Below are 27,845 nucleotides of genomic sequence, written 5' to 3' on the forward strand. Positions count from 1 at the left end.
GAGCATCAATAATGGCGGAAATGTTTACGTGGCTGTAGCACAACGCCGACTGACCTTCATCACCATGTTTTCGAAACAATTCATCAATGACATACGAAGTCTGACTATTAAATAACGAGACTGCGCGCCTAGAAGGCGCCCTAGACAGGTGGGGTAAAAAACGAAAGGTGGTGGGTATCTAAATATCTTGTCTATGCACGTTCGAGAGAGTATTGAAGATGACCAGTACCCAAGTCGCCCTGTGACTGTTTCGACTCCGGAAATAAAGACCAAAATCAAACAAATTGTGAGTGCAAATAGTCTAATGACCATCCGGATGATGGCCGAGGCTGTAAACCTCGATAAAGAAACGATTTTACACGAGGAATTACACATGACAAAAGTTTGACAAAAAATCTGACTCCTGACCAAAAGCTCTTGCGTCGAAGGGTCGGATTAGATTTCCTTGGAAGGTTAGAAACAGATCTGTTTTGAAAGGGGCCCGATTCAAGTCGATGGAAGCGGTAAAGCAAAAACGGCAGAGCTCCTGAAGGCACTCACCAAAGAAGACTTCCAGCACTGCTTCGATCAATGGAAAAAACGTTTGGAAAGGTGTGTGACGCACTATGATGTGGAATCCCAAATTTCCTCAAGTTTATTTAACCTCTAAGCTGCCTTAAGATTGAGAACAGATAATTTCAAATGTTTGGTTCTGTGGAAGGTAAAGAAAACAAAAGTATTTAAAAAAATTCTTTATATTCCTAAGTCTTTAAATACAATTTTAGTGATTGTAACTGTTATTGCTTTTGTTAACCTCATTAAAAACTGCACTAAAAGCATCTCATTTGTCATGTTTTTGTTTTGGACTGATATGTAGACTAATATTATGACATTTCAACCAGTACGCGTACGATGGATCATCTAAATCTCAATATCTTTGACAAGAACAAATCTCACTATTCCGAAGTAGCCGAAAATCACCTGAATCTCGAATTTTTGATCTATCATCAATATCTTCTACATGCCTAATAACTTTGTCAATTTCGATCGATGAGTTCAGGATTTCTGTCCGAGTCTCTGCTGTGAATCGATGAACAGGTTTTGATGGATAAGTTGAAGATGCTTCAGATGAATTCGAGCAGGAATAAGGAATAGAAAACTGAGTTGTAGGTGTTCATTAGGAGACTCTAGATCCAGTATTTTGCTCTAGATATATTAGTGGGAGAAAGTACGAACTCATTAGATCGTGGAAGTTAACAATTATACCGTAAACAAAATAGAAAGTAAAAACGTTTTTTCATCTCAAGCAGTCTGCTAAAGCGGAGGCAGACAACAAGTCCTTCGTGGGATCCGAACCCTTCTGTGGCATCAGCTAAAGAATAATGGAAAAATCACTGGAAAACAAAGTGAATAGGACCAAAACCGATTATTGGGATAACCTACAGGGGTTGAGACAAACACTGTCGTTTCAACAAACACCTGAGGAACTTCAGAGCGCTACACCTGGGAGAGTATGGAATAGCTAAGAGAGAGATCTATGATTGGAGATTGGAGGAATATGGGATGATATAAATGATCCATTCTTTGTTTATTAATATACAAATTCAGACATCACAGATCATTTGTTCCATACTAGAGTTTGTATACAGAGTCAACAAAGTGGACAGAACACCGAATGTATGAATTTTATGAAATAAATTTTATATAAAATGTACATTTTTTAAAATATGACTTCATATTTTGAATGTATTCGTATTTTTTTGTTAGTAGATATGATAAATCTGAATTTATTGAGTTGTAGAAGGTGTATGACTTGAGGATGAAGTTTTCACCGTTTTACGTTTTTTGTTATGGACCAAATTTTAGCCTGAACGGATTTGTAAATTCTGCCAACACGATAGTGCTGAGGTCACGGCAGATTAGTGCCAGAGCTGACTACAAAAAGCAGCGCTAGTACATCACCAAACTGGATTTGAGGCACTCTGTACAAGTCGGATATGAAAAAATGGACCGGAAGACCTCATATGGTACACTAGTGAAAACTCTTGGATCGTGGGGTCCGAACCTCAAATATGAGCGTTGTAATAACGCCAGAAGTTTTGGAGGTCGGAAAAACCTCGCCAGAATCGACCGAAAGTGCCGGAAAATTCATCAGAACAACCTCACGTGGTACACGCGTCAAACTTTTTTACTCGACTTTTGGGGTCTTTACTAAGAGTGGTGTAATAACGCCAGAAGTTTCACGAATGAAAATTATTTACTAACCATTAAAAAAAATGCGTCGAAATCGGATGCCTTTTCGATTTTCTAGAGCCAAAAAACGAGGGACCACGAAAGTATAAAATTATCATCTTGTATTAAATAAATATCTCACATAGTAAACCCGGTATCAGTAAATTTGAAAATATCATAAAAACTATGCATTCAAAATATTAGCGACATATGTCCAAAAACGCCATTACGTAGTGTATGAAATATACGAAAAATTTTCCATAAAAGGCTTAATTTAACTATAAATTCAATGTTCTCCGTCCATTTTGCCCGGCTATGTAACATTAAAAAACCCTGAGTCAAGCTTAATAATTCAATTTAATATTTATAGTCCAGTCAATATAAGCTTTTGACTCTTCTTTTTCGAGCGCATACAAAATTGTACACACCTTTGTATTTTTAAATAAGTGATGCTTTGAAATTTTGTTTTTTTTTTGACTAAATCAGGAATTTTTCTTAACTGGCCAATAAAATTGAATTTTATGCAAAATATTAGAATTATTCCATATTTTTGCTTTTTTCATTCGAAAGCTAATGGAATTTACTAATTTTTCTGTTCTATGCAAAATTTTCGCTCGATCGACCGTTTTCAAGACGTTTTCTAAGGGAAACAATGATAATTTTCCCCTTATTTGGGCACTTTATTGAAGATATTTATTCCATTGAAAAAACAAAACAGCGAAAAAATTGACTGGACTATTATACAAAACCGTGTAGCAATAAAAATGATTATTTAAATTATTCAACTGTATACACATCTAAAATTCCTAATTTATATATAAAACTCACGCAAGAGCTACTAATAATAGTTATTAACAAGTTTTCACTTTGTTATTTGGACAAAATATATTTTTTTTTTCATACTGTATCATAAAACAAATTTTTACGTATCACATGGCACCGATGCCATAATTTTTCTACCCCTGATATGTATTAATAATGTTTTCCAAGATAAAATGGCCATTTGTTCGATAGATGTCATCGAGATCTATGTGTGTGTGAAAATGCATCAGTTTTATCGAAAAACCTATCAGAACCTATCCTAACCTTACAAAAATTACTAAATTTTCATTTTATCCATTGATTTTTCCACACAAACTTTTCTCAGCATGACTTTTTCACACGCAGATAGATCTTGATGAGTGGCTTGTCATACTTGTGTCTCTACAACCTCCTCTTCACATCATAGTAAAAAAGACATACATACATTTACCTTCAGTCTCTGAAGACGGTAACTTGGTTATCGAAACGCGCGCCAGACACAGTGTAATCGTTAGTGTTGGTGTAGATAGTGTTCAGTCTCGTCGAAACGCTCGTCAGACAGCTTGCCAATAATCTAAAGATTAACCAACCTCATTCAAGAATCTGCCTCTAAACATTTTGATTGGGAGAGAAGCTGTGACAATAAGGAGACTCTACTGAGACTACTGTCGTCAGAAAGTAGTCCTGTCTGCGAAAGTTGTCATGTTCCTGTGGTCTGTTAAGGACATTGTTACCGAGTGCAGAGAATAGTCTACCGCATACCAGCAGATCGATACGAAAACCAACCTCAAGGAGACATTTAACTGCCCGACAGAAATAAAGAAACTCCTGGAGATTCTTAACTTCTTAACCAATTAAAATTTATGCTCAATTTTATAAATCACCCTGTAAATTATTAAAGGAGACTTGAACCTTTTTAGTAGCCTCCCGATATTATCTCTATAGTTTTAAAATTAGATTGGACCCATTTCGTATTAAAAGGTTTGTAACGGTCTAAATAATCCTGTATATCCCGTCAATCTTGCTCTCAGCGCAGGTAATATCAATGCGCAAACTGTCACGTCTTCTAATAGATTAGCGCATTCGCATAATAAAATGTACATTTTGTCGCCTTTCGGACTAAGCGATTTGTGCAGCGAAATTCGACGAAGGCCCGCTGCGTGGGGTAGATATCGATAGATCATTCTTGCTCCTGAAATAAAAAAAATAATTATAATACACAGTTCTTCCAATATCGAACGCAGAAGAAAGATATGAGAGGAATAAACACAAACTGTCAGTCCACGTGGACTCATCATCTCCACTGTTTACCAATTAAAACAACGAATCGTAGACATGAATGAATTTCTATTGGCTGGAGCCGTATGCACACAATTTATTCGAAATATTCCTGCCAGACTGTGTGCGATAAGCAGTGGGGTCGCTAGGTGAGATTTAGAGACTTAGTCTCCAGTATTTAAAATGTTCTCAAAGAAGAAGATGATTATGTGGTATTACCCTCATAATTCAATCAAATAATGACTCTAGTTCGGACGATTTTGACCACCATTATTAATGAAGATACTTTGGAATCGGACTGTTTTTTTATCTATGGTTTTGAAGGTAAATAAATTCTTAATGCCATTATACATATATACATACCTGTCCAGTACAACCAGTTTCTTTCAAATTTTTCTCTATCGTCTCCTTCGAAAACTTTATAAACAGATACGAGATACCCTGTAGATGTACTGTGCGTTTTTTGTAATGACATACCGATTTCGTGTACTGGCGGTCGACATATTGAAGCTACTTCTGTGTATAAATCGAGCGTATGTGCAGCTGTATATCTGAAATTTAAAAATAAAATGCAGTTCCGTGCATAAACAAAATATTGCGTTACCATAGCATCGAACAATAACTTAGTAGAAGTGTAAGTGTAAAGTTTGAAGTCAAAAAAGTAAACCAGAGCTACGCAATAAGTTAAAAGAGTCCATCATGAAGTACGTGTAATTAAAAGGGTTAAGAGGTAAGCAGATTTAAGAAGATATGCTTAATACCCTTGGTGATCAATGTCCTTGGTGAAAAATTGGTCTGCAAGCCTCAAAAAAGGTAAATTTTCCATTGAAGATGATGACCGATCGGGAAAGTCAGTTTCTGTGTTAGTCCCCGAAAATATCGATGCACTTCATGACATTATTTTATCAGACCGTCCAATTGGGCTAAAACGTCAATTTGGACATGAGAAAAATTGCTGCAAAATGGATTCCCCCAAATGTTTGAATGTTGACCAAAAGCGTGCAAGGGTAGAAACATCGCGTTCGATCTGTGCTCGATTTGAAAACTTCTTAAACCGAATTATTACTATGGATGAGATTTGGGTACATTTCTATGATCCAGAAACGAAGCAACAATCGATGGGATGACGACAATCTGATTCTCCAAGACCTAAGAAGTTTCGTGTCCAAAAATATGCTGGAAAAGGTCTTTGATGACTGGCATTTTAATAATTTTTCATGATAACGAATTACTAAGATTTGACGTATTTTGATTTTCAATTAACTTAACTCACCTAGTAGTTCTTGGATCGAACTTGCTCAAACTGGCAGTGCGGAGATTATTGTAGAACATCACAGGATTAGTCTGAGACGTATTTATCACATAGTACGTTATGAATGGAAATTCGGCTGAAAATAAACAGAAAACACTTTTCCGTGCGCTAAATTTTTGTCAGATTTCCAGAAAATAAATAAAACATCTTTTTCAAATATACTTTTTTAGGAAGAAAACAAAATATGAAAAAAACCCAAAACAGAAAAAGTTCGGTCCTGAAAGTTATCATTCAACGTATGTTACGAACTCATCTCCGCCCTGGAGCCGGTCCTGCTTGGATAAAGTGAAATCCTAAAATGCGGCGAAGGCGCCTTCTTGGATGAATTACCCGGAATTCGTTTGATCTTTGTTTTTATATAACTTTTATTACATTGTTTCTTTTGAATAATTTTTAGGAAAATTTCGTTTCGTAGCTTCACTTTTCTAGATCTTTGGATACATAAGGCGTTTTTGTAGCGTAGTTTAGTTCAGTTTATAATAAATAGTCGTACTGAACACAGCGAACCAGCAAAGTAATTGTAAAATTTAAATAAATTATTTGAGTTAGTTAAGTGATAGTGACAAGTGAATTATTATAAGTAAGTGTAGTGTATAGTATTTAGATAAATTAAAAACGTAAAAGACAGTGTCCATTAATGAGCCCCACGAATAGAAATCGTATAAATAAGAAAAATTAATCGATGCAACATATTTTCGTCATCATCTTTCCCATCGCTTCTTCGCTCTGGCTACGGTACTCGTATTAAGACCAAGATAAGTTGCCAGTCTTCTGAGCTTTTTCAGTGAACAGAAGTACAAGTTTTGAAGGGTGTAGGCCAATTGGAAGACCTGGGAAAAGGTGGTAGGAAAAAGTCGAAGAAGACTCAATCAGTTTCCTGGAAAAACGCATTTGGAAGAGGATAACTCCGGACATAAATAGTTAAGGAAGAGAAATTGGAAAGATCAAGGGACACAGCGGGCTGTGGCTTTATAGAGGAGTCATTTTTGTAAACTTCAGTTGTGTGAATTGAACGAAGTTTTACTCTATAACGTTTATTTCCAGTTACTCAAACATGGTCGCTAAAAAACATGAAATATCATACCATTCCTCTCCATATTGGCAAGTAACATTCCCGTAACCGCCGTTTTGGCTTGTGCTATGTCATTAACTAATTCCCCTGCTATTACCCTTTGCTTAAGTAGCGGTTGAACTAACGGGGACTCTAAAACGGGATCTACCGGCTCCAACGGACTCATTAAATGACATAAGACACATAACTTGGGATCGGGCACCTAAAATTATTATATTATAAGTTATATTTGATAACGACGTCTCGAATACGTTACCTCCATAACATGTAGATTTCCTTTTTTATCTAGACTATTATTATTTACAGGTTTCTGTAATACAAAAAAAATCCTATTAGTCGAATTAGTATACAAGCTGTACGGGGAGTTAGTTGACCCCGTTTTTTAAGATTGTGCCGAATCTACTGACAACATTTTATACTAATATGTTTTCGAAGTAAATACATTCCATGATTTTCATATATATGACTCTCATAGAGGGCGCTAATGAGACTTTGTTCAAGTAGTACTTTTTTAAGGTTAGATTTATTGATTAACATTTCAAGTGAACTCAAACATCATTAGGTTTTATTTAAACGTACTAGATTATGAGATATTCATTATATTGGCCAAAAGATTTTATAGAATAGATTATACAGCAATCCAGTGGGGGCCTGGATGATTTATATTCACAAATCAGCCCGGCAGATGGCGGTTCAGTATCAATAAAACAGAATCAGGTCAAAGACCTTTCACTTAGTTTCTGGTCAACTATGGATTGTCTACAAGTCGAATTGCTCGCTTCTGTATTGAGTCTCGAGCATCCTCAGGTTGTGCTTCGGAGCCGAGCTCCAAAGATTACCGAATCTAGGTTTTGTAGATGATTAGTTGCGGAGTATAAAGCTTTGTGGCCTTTAAGAAGTTTTTATTAAGCTAATTCGTCTACGCGACTATGCTAAGACATATTGTTCCTAGCCTCAATACCCAACAAGCGATCTTGCTGTGATTGTGACATTTTATGTCCAGATAGAACCAAATCCTAACCTGCGATGTCACCTTTTTTTTTTTGTAAAAACAACAGCCTGGGTATTTACTACAATGAACTCAATTAGATTGCTTCCAACTCACGCCAGAATGTTTTGAAGATCGGTATCGATGGTGGTGATCTGTTGCAGTTAATGGTACAGCTAGAACCCACTAAACGATTTCATGGTCTTATGGAGTAATTATGAAGTAAAGCAAAAGTACGTTGGAAAAATGGTTTTGTTTTATACCTACTGGTATCGGAACTCCCGCAGGAAGAAACCTATCAAGACTATGGACTGGGATAATGAAGCAGTCCTTATCCAATTCAGATAGGGCTCGTTGAGCATCTACATGGCTGCTTTCGTTTCCATAATTGAAATTCACCTTCAATAGAAAAACAAGTATGAGTATTCCGAATTCTTTTAAGGAGTTGCATTGAAAAAAAAAACAATATTTCGCTCTTTTTATTCAATTGGAGAATTCTACTAGTATTGATGAATAAAATTATTATTATTATCTTCGCTCTTTGTTAATTCAGAGTTCGATGTTGAATCCGAATTACTTTTTACGTAATTTTTAACGTAAATACAAATTTCAACCATTCCAACTATTTCTATTATGTGAACTATTCAATAATTCAAGTTTAAGTCTACGGTGTTGCCATTTATTATTATAAGAGAAGACCAGTTCCATGCATAAACAAAATATTGCGTTACCATAGCATCGAACAATAAATTATTAGAAGTGTAAGTGTTAAAAGGCTTAATACCCTTGGTGATCAATGTCCTTCGTGAAAAATTGGACTGCAAGTTTCAAAAGAGGTAAAGTTTCCATTGAAGATGATGACCGATCGGGAAGGCGTTCATCATATAGTTCACGTCAATTTGGACATGAGAAAAAGCGCTGCAAAATGGATCCCCAAATGTTGACCAAAAGCGTGCAAGGTTAGATGGATGAGACTTGGGTACATTTCTTCGATACAGAAACAAAGCAACAATCGATGGAATGGCGACAATCTGGTTCTCCAAGACCTAAGAAGTTTCGTGTCCAAAAATCTGCCGGAAAAGTTCTTGTTTCAGTTTTTTGGGATCGCCATGCTTTTGATAGAGGGTAGAACAATAACTGGAGATTACTATTCGACATTACTGATCACTCTAGGGGAGAAAATTAAAGAGAAAAGACGCGGAAAGTTATCCAAAGGTGTTTTGTTTCTGCAGGACAACGCCCCAACACAAATCTCATTTTGCCATGCAAAAAATTCGTGATTTAGGGTAGATTTGGCTCCGTCCGACTATCATCTCTTTCCTCAACTGAAAAAAAGTTTAGAAGGTCGTAAATTTTCTTCCAACGAGTAGATAATAAAAGCTGTGGAGGTCTGGCTTGCAGCATTTCTTTTGAAAGAGAATATGTCGAGTAATCAAATATTTTGACATAGAAATTTTGTATGGTTCTATAGTAGATAGATGTGTTTAAACGACCATCGGATTTTCCGTAGCTCTCATCCGATTATCTATTTTACTGAGCGAATAATAAATTTCATAACAAGTAGATTAATTGATAATTATATGTTATGAAACATAAAATTTACCTGTCGGGTGGGTGTCGCTTTCGTCGGCAATTGATTGGGCCACTTCATAAGAGACACCGACGGACTCCTCACCACCAAAGGTTGAGGTAAATCGGACTCCGTCATTGCGGGAGATATGGTCGACTGCATCGGCGGCGATTCACCCCCCGTTCCAGTCATAGGTCCGCACCGCGGCTCTGAAAAAAAAATAAGACACTGAAGAATCCCTCGAAACCCATCTGGTCAACAAATCATTTATTTCTAGTTTTTCGGAGTATCTAATCTATTGATTAGTTCACCAAACATACGTCTGAAAAATGGCCCTGATATAGGAAAAATTTTCTTCTACAAGGCTAAAGTTGTAGCGATTGTTTTTGTCCTCCGGATGAGTGATTTTGAGTTGGTACTCTGCCAACTGTCGTGGGTAGAATGTCTCGACAAACTACTTTTGGGGAAGGGGCGATTACAGCTGCCCTGTCGTCGTCCAATTGGTGAACGGATTCCTCGGCTCGAACTTACATGTCGCCCTTTACCAGACAAATAATTTTCTTACCCTTACCGCGTTAATCTTTCGAGCTTCGTCAACGTTATTGACCGACGCTGGTTCTGAGCTCATTACTGGCTGAAAAACATCTGGAAGAATCCGTCGAGAGCGAAAAAAAATATCAAGAATGATACAAGGAGGTTGAAAGTACTGTAAAGTACAAAGATACTGTAAAGTACCGTTTTTCGGACACAAATTAATACTTTAAAGTACAGTACAGTACGAGAAAAAAGGTGTTTTGCGTCATTAAGTGTTCAGCGTTCAGGTTCCGAGTCTATCAAACCGGAAAAAGGTGCTGTAGCGAAAAAACGTCGCGAAGAAATCCACACCAAAGTATGGAGTCATCAAATGTCACTCATACTTCAAAAGTGGGTTAATTATAGTGTTGGTAATGGTGCTAATGAAGACGTTCCACTCGAGGATCTTTAGATATTTAATCCTTTAATTCTATTTCGGCCGATTTCCATGAAAATTTGGAATTAACCTTGACTTACCCTTATCTTCAAAATCCACCATATGCCGATATGTGCTTGTAACTTAGGGGTGAAATTTAATGAGCAGAAAAATACTTTTAATGTTTGAATAAAAATTGTTTAATTGAATTACTTTCTGGTAGTTTATTTATATTAAATTGACTCTTTTTGTTTGTGTTCAACTCAAATATTTTGCATCCCAAATCTTCAAACCTTAAAAATCATCCCTTATTTCGAAAAAACTCGAAAACAAAATTTTCATAGACGTATTTATACTTTTTGATGATTTTTTTTATCTTAATTAGATATCTTTTTGGCTGTTTTGACTTGAATATTCAGTATTTATAATTTTCAACCCCTATAAATCATCCCTTATGATAAAAAAATCTGTATTTAGTTTTTTTGCCATATCTCGGTTAATTTTCAAGCAAATTAGTAACTCGAAACGTAGATTTGTAGGGAATTTTATAACCTATAAGTTTATAAACGTTTTAAATTTCTTAAACCCTCTATTTTTAAAAGGGCAACGTTTAAAGGGCTCGAAAATGGTATCAGTCAAACGTTAAAGTACGATTTGTAAGGTCAAATCTCAGTTGTTTTACAAAAAATTTGAAACGAGTAAAATGTTTGTTAAAAGGAATACTGACTTTTTGTTCTTCATCAATTTTTATGTATATCTTGTAGTTTTTCAGAAATTTCGAAAATGATTTTCCAACTTTAAGCATAATTTTTTTCAAAATTATGTATTCTAAACTTCCAGAAATCATTTTTAGTAAGTGAATAAAGGAAATCATCACTGAATTAAATTTTTATTGCAATTTGAGGTTATTTCTCCAAAAAAAAAAAAATATAAACGATTTTATTTCGACCATAACTTTCTTGGTTTTCTTGCTAAAGAGTTCCATTATACCTCATTTTAAAGCTTTTTAGAAGTACTTTGAAAAAGATTATATGAAATTACATCGAAAAGTTGATAGTTTTTCGGTTACTCGACGTTGAATATTAAAAAATGTTTATTCGATAAAAATATTCAACCTTCAATAAATCATAACTCGGTTTGTATTATGCCTAAAGCAAATTTAAAAAAACCAATCTCTTCGTTTTTTTATAAGCTTCATTTTTGTTTCTCATATTTTTTCTGATAAAACCAAAAGTAAATGAGTTATTCGTGAAAAATTGATTAAAAACGTGTTTTTTTCGAGAAAAATTCAATTTTTCAATGGCGCATAACTAAAACACTATCGATTTTTGCAAAAAAAATGCTATGAACATTTTTTGCTTAAAATTTCGTGGAAATCGGAGGTGAAAACCTCGTTAGCCTGGACAACTTATCCGAAGTGCAAATTTGTGTTGCTCGATTAAATTGGTTTTTAAAAAAAATATTTAAACGATTTTATTTCGGCCATAACTTTCTTGGTTTTCTTGCTAAAGAGTTCCGTTAAACATCATTTTAAAGCTTTTTAAAAGTACTTTGAAAAAGATTATATGGAATTACATCGAAAAGTTGATAGTTTTTCGGTTACTCAACGTTGAATATTAAAAAATGTTTATTCGATAAAAATATTCAACCTTCAATAAATCATAACTCGGTTTGTATTATGCCTAAAGCAAATTTAAAAAAACCAATCTCTTCGTTTTTTTATAAGCTTCATTTTTGTTTCTCATATTTTTTCTGATAAAACCAAAAGTAAATGAGTTATTCGTGAAAAATTGATTAAAAACGTGTTTTTTTCGAGAAAAATTCAATTTTTCAATGGCGCATAACTAAAACACTATCGATTTTTGCAAAAAAAATGCTATGAACATTTTTTGCTTAAAATTTCGTGGAAATCGGAGGTGAAAACCTCGTTAGCCTGGACAACTTATCCGAAGTGCAAATTTGTGTTGCTCGATTAAATTGGTTTTTAAAAAAAATATTTAAACGATTTTATTTCGGCCATAACTTTCTTGGTTTTCTTGCTAAAGAGTTCCGTTAAACATCATTTTAAAGCTTTTTAAAAGTACTTTGAAAAAGATTATATGGAATTACATCGAAAAGTTGATAGTTTTTCGGTTACTCGACGTTGAATATTAAAAAATGTTTATTCGATAAAAATATTCAACCTTCAATAAATCATAACTCGGTTTGTATTATGCCTAAAGCAAATTTAAAAAAACCAATCTCTTCGTTTTTTTATAAGCTTCATTTTTGTTTCTCATATTTTTTCTGATAAAACCAAAAGTAAATGAGTTATTCGTGAAAAATTGATTAAAAACGTGTTTTTTTCGAGAAAAATTCAATTTTTCAATGGCGCATAACTAAAACACTATCGATTTTTGCAAAAAAAATGCTATGAACATTTTTTGCTTAAAATTTCGTGGAAATCGGAGGTGAAAACCTCGTTAGCCTGGACAACTTATCCGAAGTGCAAATTTGTGTTGCTCGATTAAATTGGTTTTTAAAAAAAATATATAAACGATTTTATTTCGGCCATAACTTTCTTGGTTTTCTTGCTAAAGAGTTCCGTTAAACATCATTTTAAAGCTTTTTAAAAGTACTTTGAAAAAGATTATATGGAATTACATCGAAAAGTTGATAGTTTTTCGGTTACTCGACGTTGAATATTAAAAAATGTTTATTCGATAAAAATATTCAACCTTCAATAAATCATAACTCGGTTTGTATTATGCCTAAAGCAAATTTAAAAAAACCAATCTCTTCGTTTTTTTATAAGCTTCATTTTTGTTTCTCATATTTTTTCTGATAAAACCAAAAGTAAATGAGTTATTCGTGAAAAATTGATTAAAAACGTGTTTTTTTCGAGAAAAATTCAATTTTTCAATGGCGCATAACTAAAACACTATCGATTTTTGCAAAAAAAATGCTATGAACATTTTTTGCTTAAAATTTCGTGGAAATCGGAGGTGAAAACCTCGTTAGCCTGGACAACTTATTCGAAGTGCAAATTTGTGTTGCTCGATTAAATTGGTTTTTAAAAAAAATATATAAACGATTTTATTTCGGCCATAACTTTCTTGGTTTTCTTGCTAAAGAGTTCCGTTAAACATCATTTTAAAGCTTTTTAAAAGTACTTTGAAAAAGATTATATGGAATTACATCGAAAAGTTGATAGTTTTTCGGTTACTCGACGTTGAATATTAAAAAATGTTTATTCGATAAAAATATTCAACCTTCAATAAATCATAACTCGGTTTGTATTATGCCTAAAGCAAATTTAAAAAAACCAATCTCTTCGTTTTTTTATAAGCTTCATTTTTGTTTCTCATATTTTTTCTGATAAAACCAAAAGTAAATGAGTTATTCGTGAAAAATTGATTAAAAAAGTGTTTTTTTCGAGAAAAATTCAATTTTTCAATGGCGCATAACTAAAACACTATCGATTTTTGCAAAAAAAATGCTATGAACATTTTTTGCTTAAAATTTCGTGGAAATCGGAGGTGAAAACCTCGTTAGCCTGGACAACTTATCCGAAGTGCAAATTTGTGTTGTTCGATTAAATTGGTTTTTAAAAAAAATATATAAACGATTTTATTTCGGCCATAACTTTCTTGGTTTTCTTGCTAAAGAGTTCCGTTAAACATCATTTTAAAGCTTTTTAAAAGTACTTTGAAAAAGATTATATGGAATTACATCGAAAAGTTGATAGTTTTTCGGTTACTCGACGTTGAATATTAAAAAATGTTTATTCGATAAAAATATTCAACCTTCAATAAATCATAACTCGGTTTGTATTATGCCTAAAGCAAATTTAAAAAAACCAATCTCTTTGTTTTTTTATAAGCTTCATTTTTGTTTCTCATATTTTTTCTGATAAAACCAAAAGTAAATGAGTTATTCGTGAAAAATTGATTAAAAACGTGTTTTTTTCGAGAAAAATTCAATTTTTCAATGGCGCATAACTAAAACACTATCGATTTTTGCAAAAAAAATGCTATGAACATTTTTTGCTTAAAATTTCGTGGAAATCGGAGGTGAAAACCTCGTTAGCCTGGACAACTTATCCGAAGTGCAAATTTGTGTTGCTCGATTAAATTGGTTTTTAAAAAAAATATTTAAACGATTTTATTTCGGCCATAACTTTCTTGGTTTTCTTGCTAAAGAGTTCCGTTAAACATCATTTTAAAGCTTTTTAAAAGTACTTTGAAAAAGATTATATGGAATTACATCGAAAAGTTGATAGTTTTTCGGTTACTCGACGTTGAATATTAAAAAATGTTTATTCGATAAAAATATTCAACCTTCAATAAATCATAACTCGGTTTGTATTATGCCTAAAGCAAATTTAAAAAAACCAATCTCTTCGTTTTTTTATAAGCTTCATTTTTGTTTCTCATATTTTTTCTGATAAAACCAAAAGTAAATGAGTTATTCGTGAAAAATTGATTAAAAACGTGTTTTTTTCGAGAAAAATTCAATTTTTCAATGGCGCATAACTAAAACACTATCGATTTTTGCAAAAAAAATGCTATGAACATTTTTTGCTTAAAATTTCGTGGAAATCGGAGGTGAAAACCTCGTTAGCCTGGACAACTTATCCGAAGTGCAAATTTGTGTTGCTCGATTAAATTGGTTTTTAAAAAAAATATATAAACGATTTTATTTCGGCCATAACTTTCTTGGTTTTCTTGCTAAAGAGTTCCGTTAAACATCATTTTAAAGCTTTTTAAAAGTACTTTGAAAAAGATTATATGGAATTACATCGAAAAGTTGATAGTTTTTCGGTTACTCGACGTTGAATATTAAAAAATGTTTATTCGATAAAAATATTCAACCTTCAATAAATCATAACTCGGTTTGTATTATGCCTAAAGCAAATTTAAAAAAACCAATCTCTTCGTTTTTTTATAAGCTTCATTTTTGTTTCTCATATTTTTTCTGATAAAACCAAAAGTAAATGAGTTATTCGTGAAAAATTGATTAAAAACGTGTTTTTTTCGAGAAAAATTCAATTTTTCAATGGCGCATAACTAAAACACTATCGATTTTTGCAAAAAAAATGCTATGAACATTTTTTGCTTAAAATTTCGTGGAAATCGGAGGTGAAAACCTCGTTAGCCTGGACAACTTATCCGAAGTGCAAATTTGTGTTGCTCGATTAAATTGGTTTTTAAAAAAAATATATAAACGATTTTATTTCGGCCATAACTTTCTTGGTTTTCTTGCTAAAGAGTTCCGTTAAACATCATTTTAAAGCTTTTTAAAAGTACTTTGAAAAAGATTATATGGAATTACATCGAAAAGTTGATAGTTTTTCGGTTACTCGACGTTGAATATTAAAAAATGTTTATTCGATAAAAATATTCAACCTTCAATAAATCATAACTCGGTTTGTATTATGCCTAAAGCAAATTTAAAAAAACCAATCTCTTCGTTTTTTTATAAGCTTCATTTTTTTTTCTCATATTTTTTCTGATAAAACTAAAAGTAAATGAGTTATTCGTGAAAAATTGATTAAAAACGTGTTTTTTTTCGAGAAAATTTCAATTTTTCAATCGCGCATAACTAAAACACTATCGATTTTTGCAAAAAAAAATGCTATGAACATTTTTTGCTTAAAATTTCGTGGAAATCGGAGGTGAAAACCTCGTTAGCCTGGACAACTTATCCGAAGTGCAAATTTGTGTTGCTCGATTAAATTGGTTTTTAAAAAAAATATATAAACGATTTTATTTCGGCCATAACTTTCTTGGTTTTCTTGCTAAAGAGTTCCGTTAAACATCATTTTAAAGCTTTTTAAAAGTACTTTGAAAAAGATTATATGGAATTACATCGAAAAGTTGATAGTTTTTCGGTTACTCGACGTTGAATATTAAAAAATGTTTATTCGATAAAAATATTCAACCTTCAATAAATCATAACTCGGTTTGTATTATGCCTAAAGCAAATTTAAAAAAACCAATCTCTTCGTTTTTTTATAAGCTTCATTTTTGTTTCTCATATTTTTTCTGATAAAACCAAAAGTAAATGAGTTATTCGTGAAAAATTGATTAAAAACGTGTTTTTTTCGAGAAAAATTCAATTTTTCAATCGCGCATAACTAAAACACTATCGATTTTTGCAAAAAAAATGCTATGAACATTTTTTGCTTAAAATTTCGTGGAAATCGGAGGTGAAAACTACTAATCCGAAGCGCAAATTTGTGTTGCTCGATTAAATAAATATTTAAAAAAAAAAATATTTTCTCCAGCTAAAATTAGATAATGAAAATAATACAAACCACATGCTCAAAATAAAATGAATAATGTGATGAAACGTAAGAAAAGTAAACCTTCATTCGACTCATGTGTTTGTAGGTAACAAATCTTCAACAATTAACCACAATTTCGCATATATTTGACCGAGCCAAAAATAAACGATTCAGACCGACTGGAATGTATAAATACGAATTCGGCACTAAAAATAAACGCACTGTCAACATCAACGTCATCACAACACTACATTATTTTAATATATTTTTTTGTATGAATACAATAGCCGATGCCACAATGATATAAAAGTTTTCATACCTGCCACGTTTTGCGTATTTTACGAAGCTGTGATCTAAAATTGGATGCTCCAACAAACTTAACTAGCATACTACAATTTTACGACGTATTTTATCACTGTGTCTATATTCGTAAATTTAAGCAAAACTACCGCAAGCCAAAGTATTTACACACTATTTTGTATATATATATATAAATACAAGGTCTGGGCCGTGTCCTTCACGTTTATCTATAATAATCCCATTCCCCAATTATTTAATTCAATTATCTATTATAAAAGATTACGCGACTCGATGAAAAAATTGTGTACAAAAACGAAAATAAAATAGTTTTCTAGATTTTCTCTAACCTACAAAATGTTTTGGCGCCAAAAGGCTGTTTAGATGCTTGTGGGTGGGAAGGGAACGCGACGTCGTCATCGGTTTAGTTCCAGTAACCATCTGGCAGGTGATTTCTGAGGTCTGCGAGCGACAGACAGCATCTGATTGATCAGGCAAACATATAAGATGCTGAAAGCGATCATTCTGATCAAGATGATTGCAATCCTAAACATTATAATTCGTCCACCAGGTGGTGTGAGAGTTTCCGCAGTGCGATGTCACCAGTTGATTGCTGGAACCTTTTTTTCCCTGACTCTATGATCTAGTCTATAATACGATTCACAAATCTTTATTTAGATCGAATCGAGATTGTCGACAGACTGATTCAGCGGAAATTTATTCCTTATTAGGATTACTTTACAATGCTGGGCTAAAAATGCTTTAGGGCAACTATGTCACGTGAACGAGTCCTTTTACTATTGAGGACTTTTCGATTTGACAATCTCGATGACAGAAAGAGAGATATTCGAGAGGTGTAAAGGAAACTATCAAGTAGAGGAATAAACTACCATCGACGAGATGCTTGAACCTTTCCTTGGGCGCTGTAAATTTAGGCAATAAATACGAAGTACAGTTTGTATCAATTAGAGAAAAATATTTACCTTTTCAGCACGGAATTCTTGGGAGGAAATCAATGCATTAGATGCTACAAGACTAAGTCCAAACCTCTGAATTATATAACGGGTAATTTATCAGATGTTGGTACAGATTATGGACCGAAAAACTAGGGGCGACCAAGGCTTTTATTTGTCTTTTCATGTGAGCACGAAAACACTTGCATATCGAGTTAGCTTTAGAACTTGGGACCGCAGCCTTTTCAGCAGCTTTTAACAGATCCATTAATAGAAGAAGACAGCCTTGTAATGTTTACTCAGACAACTACATTTGGCGGCCTCTGAGAAGCAGGGATAAAGAGTATAAAATCTCATTTGAAGCGGATTTTGGGTAACAAATCTTCAACTTTTAAGGATTTCAGTACGTTTTTGACTCGGATTGAAGGTTGAATTTGACCTTTTCGACAGAAACTCCAATCTATTGGCCCGTTGGCGTGCTGAGTATCTGAACGAATTGCAGCTTGCGATTGCTGAAACTTGGCTCATTAAGGACGACGAAACTCCTCCTCTTTATTGGCCCTTAGGATGAGTGGCATCAACCCATCCGAGCACCGATTGAGTTACCCGAGTGGTGATAGGTTAAAGTTCGTTTTGAAAGAAATTTGAGAATGCAAAAGATTAAGGGGTTTCGCATTGACTGCGCATTCTTGAATACGTAAATATGCAATTGAAATTGATTCAAAATACGACGCGATTATGATGTGGATGTGGATGAACTCACTACATTGAGCGATGAACAGGAAGGACTCAGATCAGGAATATCTTGTACAGATGCGATATTTGTCCTGCGACAAATAATTGAAAAATCCATCGAGCGTAACAAACCGGCGTTCATACGTGTTTTATAGACGCGGAAAAGGCGTTCGATCGAATACAACTGGTAAACCTTCTATACAACAGGCAAATCTCATAATTAAATCATAAAAACCATCGAAAAAATTTGCCAGAGAAACAAAATACAGGCCAAAACTACCGAAGGAATTCCAGTAAACAATGGTATTCGACGAGCACTCAAAGGGGAACAAAGACGTCAAGATGATGCTGTTCTGATTGCAAAAAACGAAGATGACCTAACAGAGATTAGTATTAAAATTCAACACAAAGTTTAAAAATGAAGATATCTGCAGCAAAAACGACAAGGTGATAAGCGAGGACATTAGAAGATTGACAACGTAACCAAATGGATATTGGGAAGAAAGAAAGACCGGAACGAATACATAGATAACGACAGAATGGTCAAAATAGCTAGAGGTAAGTCGCCCTTAGGGCGGCGAATCGTTGGAAGACGCCGCAAGATATGGAGAACCTCCCATACTGTTAGCTCGAGACCAGCAATGGGGGTGTTCTATTGTGTAGTTTATATTTTTGATTCAGCTTTTTAATTCCTCGGTGAAATTCCAAGGAGTAGGCAGTTTGAGACCTTGGAATCGGATCACTTCTCACCAAAGAACGAATAACGACCTTGTCTTGACAATTTGTAACAATTAGTTAAATTCAAAAGGTGCAATTAATATAAGCAAACACGAACATTCAAATTAGTTGTCAAACAATCGTTCTGACAGACCTGTATGCAATATAGCTCTTTGCATTCTTTGGGCATTACCTGTTGAATCGAGCGAACCTGTAAAAGATGAGGATATAATAGAATTTTGGTAATCAAATGGTACTTGAACGAAAAAGTGGCGCCTTAACAATTAAATTTGAATAGTTTATATTCGGCAATCTACAAGATCAAATCGATGATGATTCAAAATGTTATATTATAACTCGTAGAGTAAAAATATTTTTGAATTATTAGAAACACGCCCCTAAGAGGGAGGAAATTTCCAAAAAAATCTCTGGAACTGCTCCTCCCTTATTTATAATTCTAATATAACGTTAAAAATAGTTGTCCACGCGCCGTTTTTGATTGTGCACGCCGCTTTGAAAGCTAGTACTTCAATTAAGAAAAATGTACTTGAAAATAAAGTCAAAAATGTAAAAAATTGAATACCCTAAAAGAATTCATTTCTGTTTGAATTTTTTAACAAACTAAATAGGAATTTATAGAACCGTAAGTGATAATCATAGTGAACACACTGTTTTTATTATAATGCCCCGGTCATCAAAAACGAAAATATTTTCATTTTGTAAAATAGATAAAATTAAATTACAAATTACTCTCTGTTTTATTCGGATTTAGCCACCTGTAACTATTTCTTGTTTCCTAACCTAAAGAAATGTCTCGGCGATTCAACGCGATGGAATTATTTCGAAAAATATACAAAAATTGGGATAACGTTGGACAAAGAGTCGAGGAGCTACGTTGGTAAATAAAAAACCCGTACTTAATTAAAAATTTCACAGATTTATTCACTTCACATATTATTCCTACTGTTTCCACCTACTCGATTGTGATTTCATTTCAAAAACACGAAATGTAAACCTACAATTCTACAATTTGTGTTTAAAGTGCAATTTTGAAACTCATAAAGGCAAATAATTTATGTGGCGCTTGAGGGACAAGGGGAAAACACGAGATCTCAAAAATTACATGCGTTTTAAGCATTGCGCACCATGTGCTCGATCGGGTGCTCAAATATTAGATTGTTTGTCTCAGTACATGTTTTAGATAAGAAGACAAACGAAATAGCAGCAACAGCAACTAATAATCAATAAAGAAATCAAAAAAAATTCACTTTTAGTAACTGTACATTCAAAATACAAATCTACTTACAGTTCGTTATGAATTTATTTCTTTGATTATTCAGTGAATTATGAGTAATGCTTTGTAATGAGTAGTTTCTAAACATGTACAATAGTGTAACAGATGGTAACACACCCCGGATTAAAAGATATCGACGAAACAACCCTCTCAATAACTTAAAACCAAAACAGAAACAGAACCTAACCTAACCTAACCAAATTCACGTTAATAATTTTATCATTTTATTCCGTTTAGTAACCAGTTTTAATAAGCAATTCCAAGGGATTAATTTTTTGTGTAATGTTGTTGTTTATCTATACTTTTAAATGATTCACTGATTCTGTTAATTAAATATTGTAATGCGGACAAGTTATTTACTATTCAGTTCGCGGTAGGGCGTCTCTTATCTTTTTATGCAAAGATAAGATTTGATCTATTTGATGACCGGCTTAAAACCAACATGTATTCCACCAATAAGAATACGAGATTTCTGCGAAACCAAGCTACAAAACGGTTATCCGAAGTATTTATAGATATTCCGGTAAAAGTATCAACTAAATATCGAAAATTCCGCCCCGGAAACGGTTCACAAACGATGCCCAAGTCAATTGGAACACAAAACAGAAACAGAACCTAACCTAACCTAACCAAATTCACGTTTTAATAAGGAATACCAAGGGATTAATTTTTTGTGTAATGTTGTTTATCTATACTTTTGAATGATTCACTGATACTGTTAATTACATATCGAATGCGGACCTAGACAAGTTATTTACTATTCAGTTCGCGGTAGGGCGTCTCTAATCTTTTTATGTAAAGATAAGATTTGATCTATTTGATGACCGGCTTAAAACCAACATGTATTCCACCAATAAGAATACGAGATTTCTGCGAAACCAAGCTACAAAACGGTTATCCGAAGTATTTATAGATATTCCGGTAAAAGTATCAACTAAATATCGAAAATTCCGCCCCGGAAACGGTTCACAAACGATGCCCAAGTCAATTGGAACACAAAACAGAAACAGAACCTAACCTAACCTAACCAAATTCACGTTTTAATAAGGAATACCAAGGGATTAATTTTTTGTGTAATGTTGTTTATCTATACTTTTGAATGATTCACTGATACTGTTAATTACATATCGAATGCGGACCTAGACAAGTTATTTACTATTCAGTTCGCGGTAGGGCGTCTCTAATCTTTTTATGTAAAGATAAGATTTGATCTATTTGATGACCGGCTTAAAACCAACATGTATTCCACCAATAAGAATACGAGATTTCTGCGAAACCAAGCTACAAAACGGTTATCCGAAGTATTTATAGATATTCCGGTAAAAGTATCAACTAAATATCGAAAATTCCGCCCCGGAAACGGTTCACAAACGATGCCCAAGTCAATTGGAACACAAAACAGAAACAGAACCTAACCTAACCTAACCAAATTCACGTTTTAATAAGGAATACCAAGGGATTAATTTTTTGTGTAATGTTGTTTATCTATACTTTTGAATGATTCACTGATACTGTTAATTACATATCGAATGCGGACCTAGACAAGTTATTTACTATTCAGTTCGCGGTAGGGCGTCTCTAATCTTTTTATGTAAAGATAAGATTTGATCTATTTGATGACCGGCTTAAAACCAACATGTATTCCACCAATAAGAATACGAGATTTCTGCGAAACCAAGCTACAAAACGGTTATCCGAAGTATTTATAGATATTCCGGTAAAAGTATCAACTAAATATCGAAAATTCCGCCCCGGAAACGGTTCACAAACGATGCCCAAGTCAATTGGAACACAAAACAGAAACAGAACCTAACCTAACCTAACCAAATTCACGTTTTAATAAGGAATACCAAGGGATTAATTTTTTGTGTAATGTTGTTTATCTATACTTTTGAATGATTCACTGATACTGTTAATTACATATCGAATGCGGACCTAGACAAGTTATTTACTATTCAGTTCGCGGTAGGGCGTCTCTAATCTTTTTATGTAAAGATAAGATTTGATCTATTTGATGACCGGCTTAAAACCAACATGTATTCCACCAATAAGAATACGAGATTTCTGCGAAACCAAGCTACAAAACGGTTATCCGAAGTATTTATAGATATTCCGGTAAAAGTATCAACTAAATATCGAAAATTCCGCCCCGGAAACGGTTCACAAACGATGCCCAAGTCAATTGGAACACAAAACAGAAACAGAACCTAACCTAACCTAACCAAATTCACGTTTTAATAAGGAATACCAAGGGATTAATTTTTTGTGTAATGTTGTTTATCTATACTTTTGAATGATTCACTGATACTGTTAATTACATATCGAATGCGGACCTAGACAAGTTATTTACTATTCAGTTCGCGGTAGGGCGTCTCTAATCTTTTTATGTAAAGATAAGATTTGATCTATTTGATGACCGGCTTAAAACCAACATGTATTCCACCAATAAGAATACGAGATTTCTGCGAAACCAAGCTACAAAACGGTTATCCGAAGTATTTATAGATATTCCGGTAAAAGTATCAACTAAATATCGAAAATTCCGCCCCGGAAACGGTTCACAAACGATGCCCAAGTCAATTGGAACACAAAACAGAAACAGAACCTAACCTAACCTAACCAAATTCACGTTTTAATAAGGAATACCAAGGGATTAATTTTTTGTGTAATGTTGTTTATCTATACTTTTGAATGATTCACTGATACTGTTAATTACATATCGAATGCGGACCTAGACAAGTTATTTACTATTCAGTTCGCGGTAGGACGTCTCTAATCTTTTTATGTAAAGATAAGATTTGATCTATTTGATGACCGGCTTAAAACCAACATGTATTCCACCAATAAGAATACGAGATTTCTGCGAAACCAAGCTACAAAACGGTTATCCGAAGTATTTATAGATATTCCGGTAAAAGTATCAACTAAATATCGAAAATTCCGCCCCGGAAACGGTTCACAAACGATGCCCAAGTCAATTGGAACACAAAACAGAAACAGAACCTAACCTAACCTAACCAAATTCACGTTTTAATAAGGAATACCAAGGGATTAATTTTTTGTGTAATGTTGTTTATCTATACTTTTGAATGATTCACTGATACTGTTAATTACATATCGAATGCGGACCTAGACAAGTTATTTACTATTCAGTTCGCGGTAGGACGTCTCTAATCTTTTTATGTAAAGATAAGATTTGATCTATTTGATGACCGGCATTATAGCACTCATAGTTAACAGAGTGTCCACAAAAAAGAACTTTGAGGCCACACCAACAGACAGAAAAGACAGAGGGAGACTAAGGCTAATATAGAGAGAAGATTGGTGCAGCAAACTGGCTGGTTCTTGAAAGAGGATGGTGTTCGAGGCTAAAGGAAGTCGAGGCCTCCCTGTAGGGCGCTAGTGATGATGATATGCAATCGAATACATTCGTTTCTAATAAAAAATATTCAATTTACGCTGTTTATAATTCCTGTCACTTTGCTTGGCTCTGAATTATCCACTGAAAAAGCATACAGATAATTCAATAATTAATTGGAGTTCACTTGAAGTGAAAGTGTAGAAAACTGCCACTATTCTCAAATTCGAAGATGATTGGCCTATCAGAAGACTGGTAACTTATCTAGTATCTTTACTGAAATCAGACCGGAAACCAGCCCAAGATGAAGTAATAATGCAGAAAAACAAGATTTATCAAATGATGTAACAAAAACTTTTACTTATGTTAAATAAATACTGAAAAAGTCATAACTTTGACAAATTTGACGGAGAATAAAGCGAACTGTTTATATTTACTGGAATCAGACCTGAAAGCAGCCCAATTTGCTGCACCAATACGATTTGTTTCAATATTTTCATTCTGTAGCTCTGTTTGGTAACAACACCGGAAGACCTCATAGTTTTACTTTCTTTTTTTTACATTGTAGATCACTATGAGGATTTTTCCTAGTGCCCAAGGAACACCGTTTTTGACCTGGTGTCCATATTAACTCAACCTCTTCAAGGTCAGAAATATGAAGTAATAATGCAGAAAAACAAGCTTTATCAAATAAAGTAACAAAAACGTTGACAAATTTGACGTTCTATTTTTTTAATTTATGTCAAAAGACGCAGAATAAAGTGAAGTATCAGTCCTATTCTCCAAATGTGGCAACCAGCGATTATTTAATAATTCAAAGAGATCGATGGATCGATGGAAAGAATTGGTTATTCCTAATGAGGAATACAATTTTTTTGTAAGTGTAAGGACGGAGCAAAGGGATCTGCCAGTATAGTTTCAAATTTTCTCTTTTCAAATCAGTTTATTCTTTGTAAAAATAACAATCAACTTTCGCGTTTTCCCATCCATCCTATATCAATTTGAGCTAGTGATGAATTTTCGAAAAAATCCCAGAAAGAAACCTATTTTATCGACAATATTTTTTAATAGCGGTTGAAATATTACTGTGTGGCGTGTTTAAGCCAGTGTGCATTTATTTATGTGTCTAAATGTGGTAAATTACCATCTTCGTCAGCGGCACCAAAGCTACAACGAGGTGGACTGAAAAATAAGTGTGTCCTGTAGTGGTGCTCCTCCATTGCGGTGTAACCTTGCTCTCGACTCCTTTTGCTAGTATGTCGACAAACGCTGATCTTGTTTCCTTTGATGGCCGCCACTCCGGCTTTCTGTTCCCCGAAGGTCTTCCTAAACATTAGATTCATTGTGGCAGTTGAGTATCACTACCTAGAACAATAATAAAAAAATTCAAAATTAAGTATGTCACGTGCTCGAAAATTATATTTTTTTCTGTCTCTGTTGACAGGAAGCAAATTCAAGTTGCATTGCCTTTAAATGAAAATTACAATTATCAAATGTGGATTGCATCAATGACACATTCCTTAAACTATTCGGTACCGCAGTCGAATTTTCTGTACTTGATCGCAAATCTGGTGTCATTTCAACACTACCACCACCAATTTTTTAAAGATATGTTATATTTTACAATAAGGCCACTGTAATAATGGAAACGTAATCGGCATAATTGTAGATGCTGGTCACGTAACGATCCTCGTTACATGCGTGAATCGCACACCCAATATCCCGAAAAACTGAATATATGGGCGGAATTTTAAGACAATAACTATATAAAAAAGACATATTTGTCTACAACAAGATGGTGTCTCATCGCACTATGCGTTTGTGGTGAGGCAATAAATAAATAATGTGTTTCCCAGAGGATTATAAGGCGTGGTTTTATCGTTTAGACTATTTCCTGTGAGGGTCACTTGAAAAACATCGTTTATAAAACAAAACGTGCTAATATTCAGCAATTAAAAGATAGGATTGTCACAGATTGTTTTGAAGTAAATGGACAACAGTTTGAGCATCTGCTGTAAGCGCTAAAACTTCGTACAATACGTTTCCGAGATAATTGAGGCGTTCCATACTAACTACTCATAGTTTTCATTATAATTAATTATCAGTATTCATAGTTCATAGTTGGGTTAGTAAGGGATCAAGGATAATTGAAAATTTGATGAGGCATCTTAGCTTAAACCTTTTAATATCATTAGGCAAACTTCAAGGCTCACCCCAGTGCTTAAACCTCGCACATGCGAGTGCTGTCCAATTGCACTTTAGTTTTGACTTTCACTACAGCTCCATGCGCAAGGAGTTTAACAACTGAAGCGTATATCCAGTGGGGTCCAAATAATACTCGAAAGTCCAGAAGCGTTCATAAGACTCGAAAGTCCAGAAACGCTCATTAGATTCGAAAGTCCAGAAGCGTTCATAAGACTCGAAAGTCCAGAAGCGTTCATTAGATTCGAAAGTCCAGAAGCGTTCATAAGACTCGAAAGTCTAGAAGCGTTCATAAGACTCGAAAGTCCAGAAGCGCTCATTAGATTCGAAAGTCCAGAAGCGTTCATAAGACTCGAAAGTCCAGAAGCGTTCATTAGACTCGAAAGTCCAGAAGCGTTCATAAGACTCGAAAGTCCAGAAGCGCTCATTAGATTCGAAAGTCCAGAAGCGTTCTTAAGACTCGAAAGTCCAGAAGCGTTCATAAGACTCGAAAGTCCAGAAGCGCTCATTAGATTCGAAAGTCCAGAAGCGTTCTTAAGACTCGAAAGTCCAGAAGCGTTCATTAGACTCGAAAGTCCAGAAGCGCTCATTAGATTCGAAAGTCCAGAAGCGTTCTTAAGACTCGAAAGTCCAGAAGCGTTCATAAGACTCGAAAGTCCAGAAGCGTTCATAAGATTCGAAAGTCCACAAATGCGCATAAGACTCGAAAGTCTAAAATTGTGGAAAGACTCGAAAGTCCAGAAGCGTTCATTAGACTCAAAAGTCCAGAAGTGCGCATAAGACTCGAATGTCTAAAATCGTGGAAAGAATCGAAAGTGCAGAAGTGCGCATATGACTCGAAAGTCTAAAATCGTGGAAAGACTCGAAAGTCCAGAAGTGTGTATAAGACTCGATGTTAAGGAACGATAATCAAACAGATTCCTGCATGCATAGTGAAACATATTGGACTGAATTGTCAACGTGAATATAAACATTCGTTATTTAGGATCGTCGTAATAATTATGACTGTTTAGTTTAGCGTATACAGTCGTATACGTATACATAATGTTGGTTCCGTTCAGTGTTCGAAATATGAATTATAAGTACCTACATTACAGACATCACGAACTCGTCACATTTTTTAAAAGCACTCGTGCCGCATAAATACACAATTCTGAGAAATATCAATAATACGATACCTTGACGTAGTTCTAATATAATTAGAAATGACAAATTGTTTCATTAAGGCTAAAGTTGATCGGTCAAAATACGAAAAAACGGCTCGCGCGTATACACTACTTTTGTCTCCGTTCCGAGTTTGCGACTAAAGCATGAAAAAGCTGAAATTTTTTCCTTCAACGCCAGCAACGTCGACGGCATCCTATTTATAAAAGGTGCGCGAAGAGTGTTGTATACATACAGGAATCTAACAGAGGTCTCTGTGGGTAAATGTATAGGTCAGCTGTTTACTACTACAAATGCAGGTGTATATTGATTTGGTTTGGTCTGATTTTCTACTTTCACCCAATTTTCAAGGTTAAATCAGGATCGGAATTAGGAAAAACATTTGCGTGGTCCGGCTCACGAGATACCCGTTAACTGCATTTTTTTAAATTTTCGAAAAACGAAGAAAAAATGTTTCACTTAATGGGTTTCTGCAGTGTTCCGAGCCCATTTTTAGCAATATTTAGTTTTTAAAAGTCTAAGTAGGATGTTCAATAATAAAACCACAATAATATTAACTCTAATTTATTATTATAAACAGTACAAAACAATAAATAACTTTTATTAATTTTTGGCACTATTCGTCTTCGTACAACCTGTCAACATTAGACAACGTTTTTGTAGTAGGTCACTGGAT

At 34.1% G+C, this 27,845-nt stretch overlaps 1 protein-coding gene across 6 annotated transcripts; it reads right to left on the reverse strand.

Moving 5' to 3' along the window:
• Window positions 1-718: 718 nt before the first annotated feature.
• LOC130898837 (uncharacterized) lies at window positions 719-27,391 on the reverse strand. 6 transcript variants are annotated; one of them, XM_057808380.1, is made up of 10 exons: window positions 27,184-27,391; window positions 24,948-25,168; window positions 19,345-19,362; window positions 9,266-9,441; window positions 7,930-8,061; window positions 6,931-6,984; window positions 6,687-6,876; window positions 5,564-5,678; window positions 4,654-4,841; window positions 719-4,204 (listed from the first exon to the last, which is right to left on the reverse strand). In XM_057808380.1, the coding sequence occupies exons 2-10, from the start codon at window positions 25,144-25,146 to the stop codon at window positions 3,987-3,989; spliced, it is 1,290 nt and encodes a 429-aa protein (XP_057664363.1). In that variant the 5' UTR covers window positions 25,147-25,168; window positions 27,184-27,391; the 3' UTR covers window positions 719-3,986. The 6 variants fall into 6 exon arrangements, with proteins under 6 accessions (XP_057664363.1, XP_057664361.1, XP_057664364.1 ...); XM_057808378.1 differs by having other exon boundaries at window positions 19,306-19,362; XM_057808381.1 differs by having other exon boundaries at window positions 24,948-25,164; window positions 27,092-27,391.
• Window positions 27,392-27,845: the final 454 nt, after the last annotated feature.

The sequence above is a fragment of the Diorhabda carinulata genome, chromosome 10 (genome assembly GCF_026250575.1).
Source record: "Diorhabda carinulata isolate Delta chromosome 10, icDioCari1.1, whole genome shotgun sequence".
Classification (NCBI taxonomy): Eukaryota; Metazoa; Arthropoda; class Insecta; order Coleoptera; family Chrysomelidae; genus Diorhabda; species Diorhabda carinulata.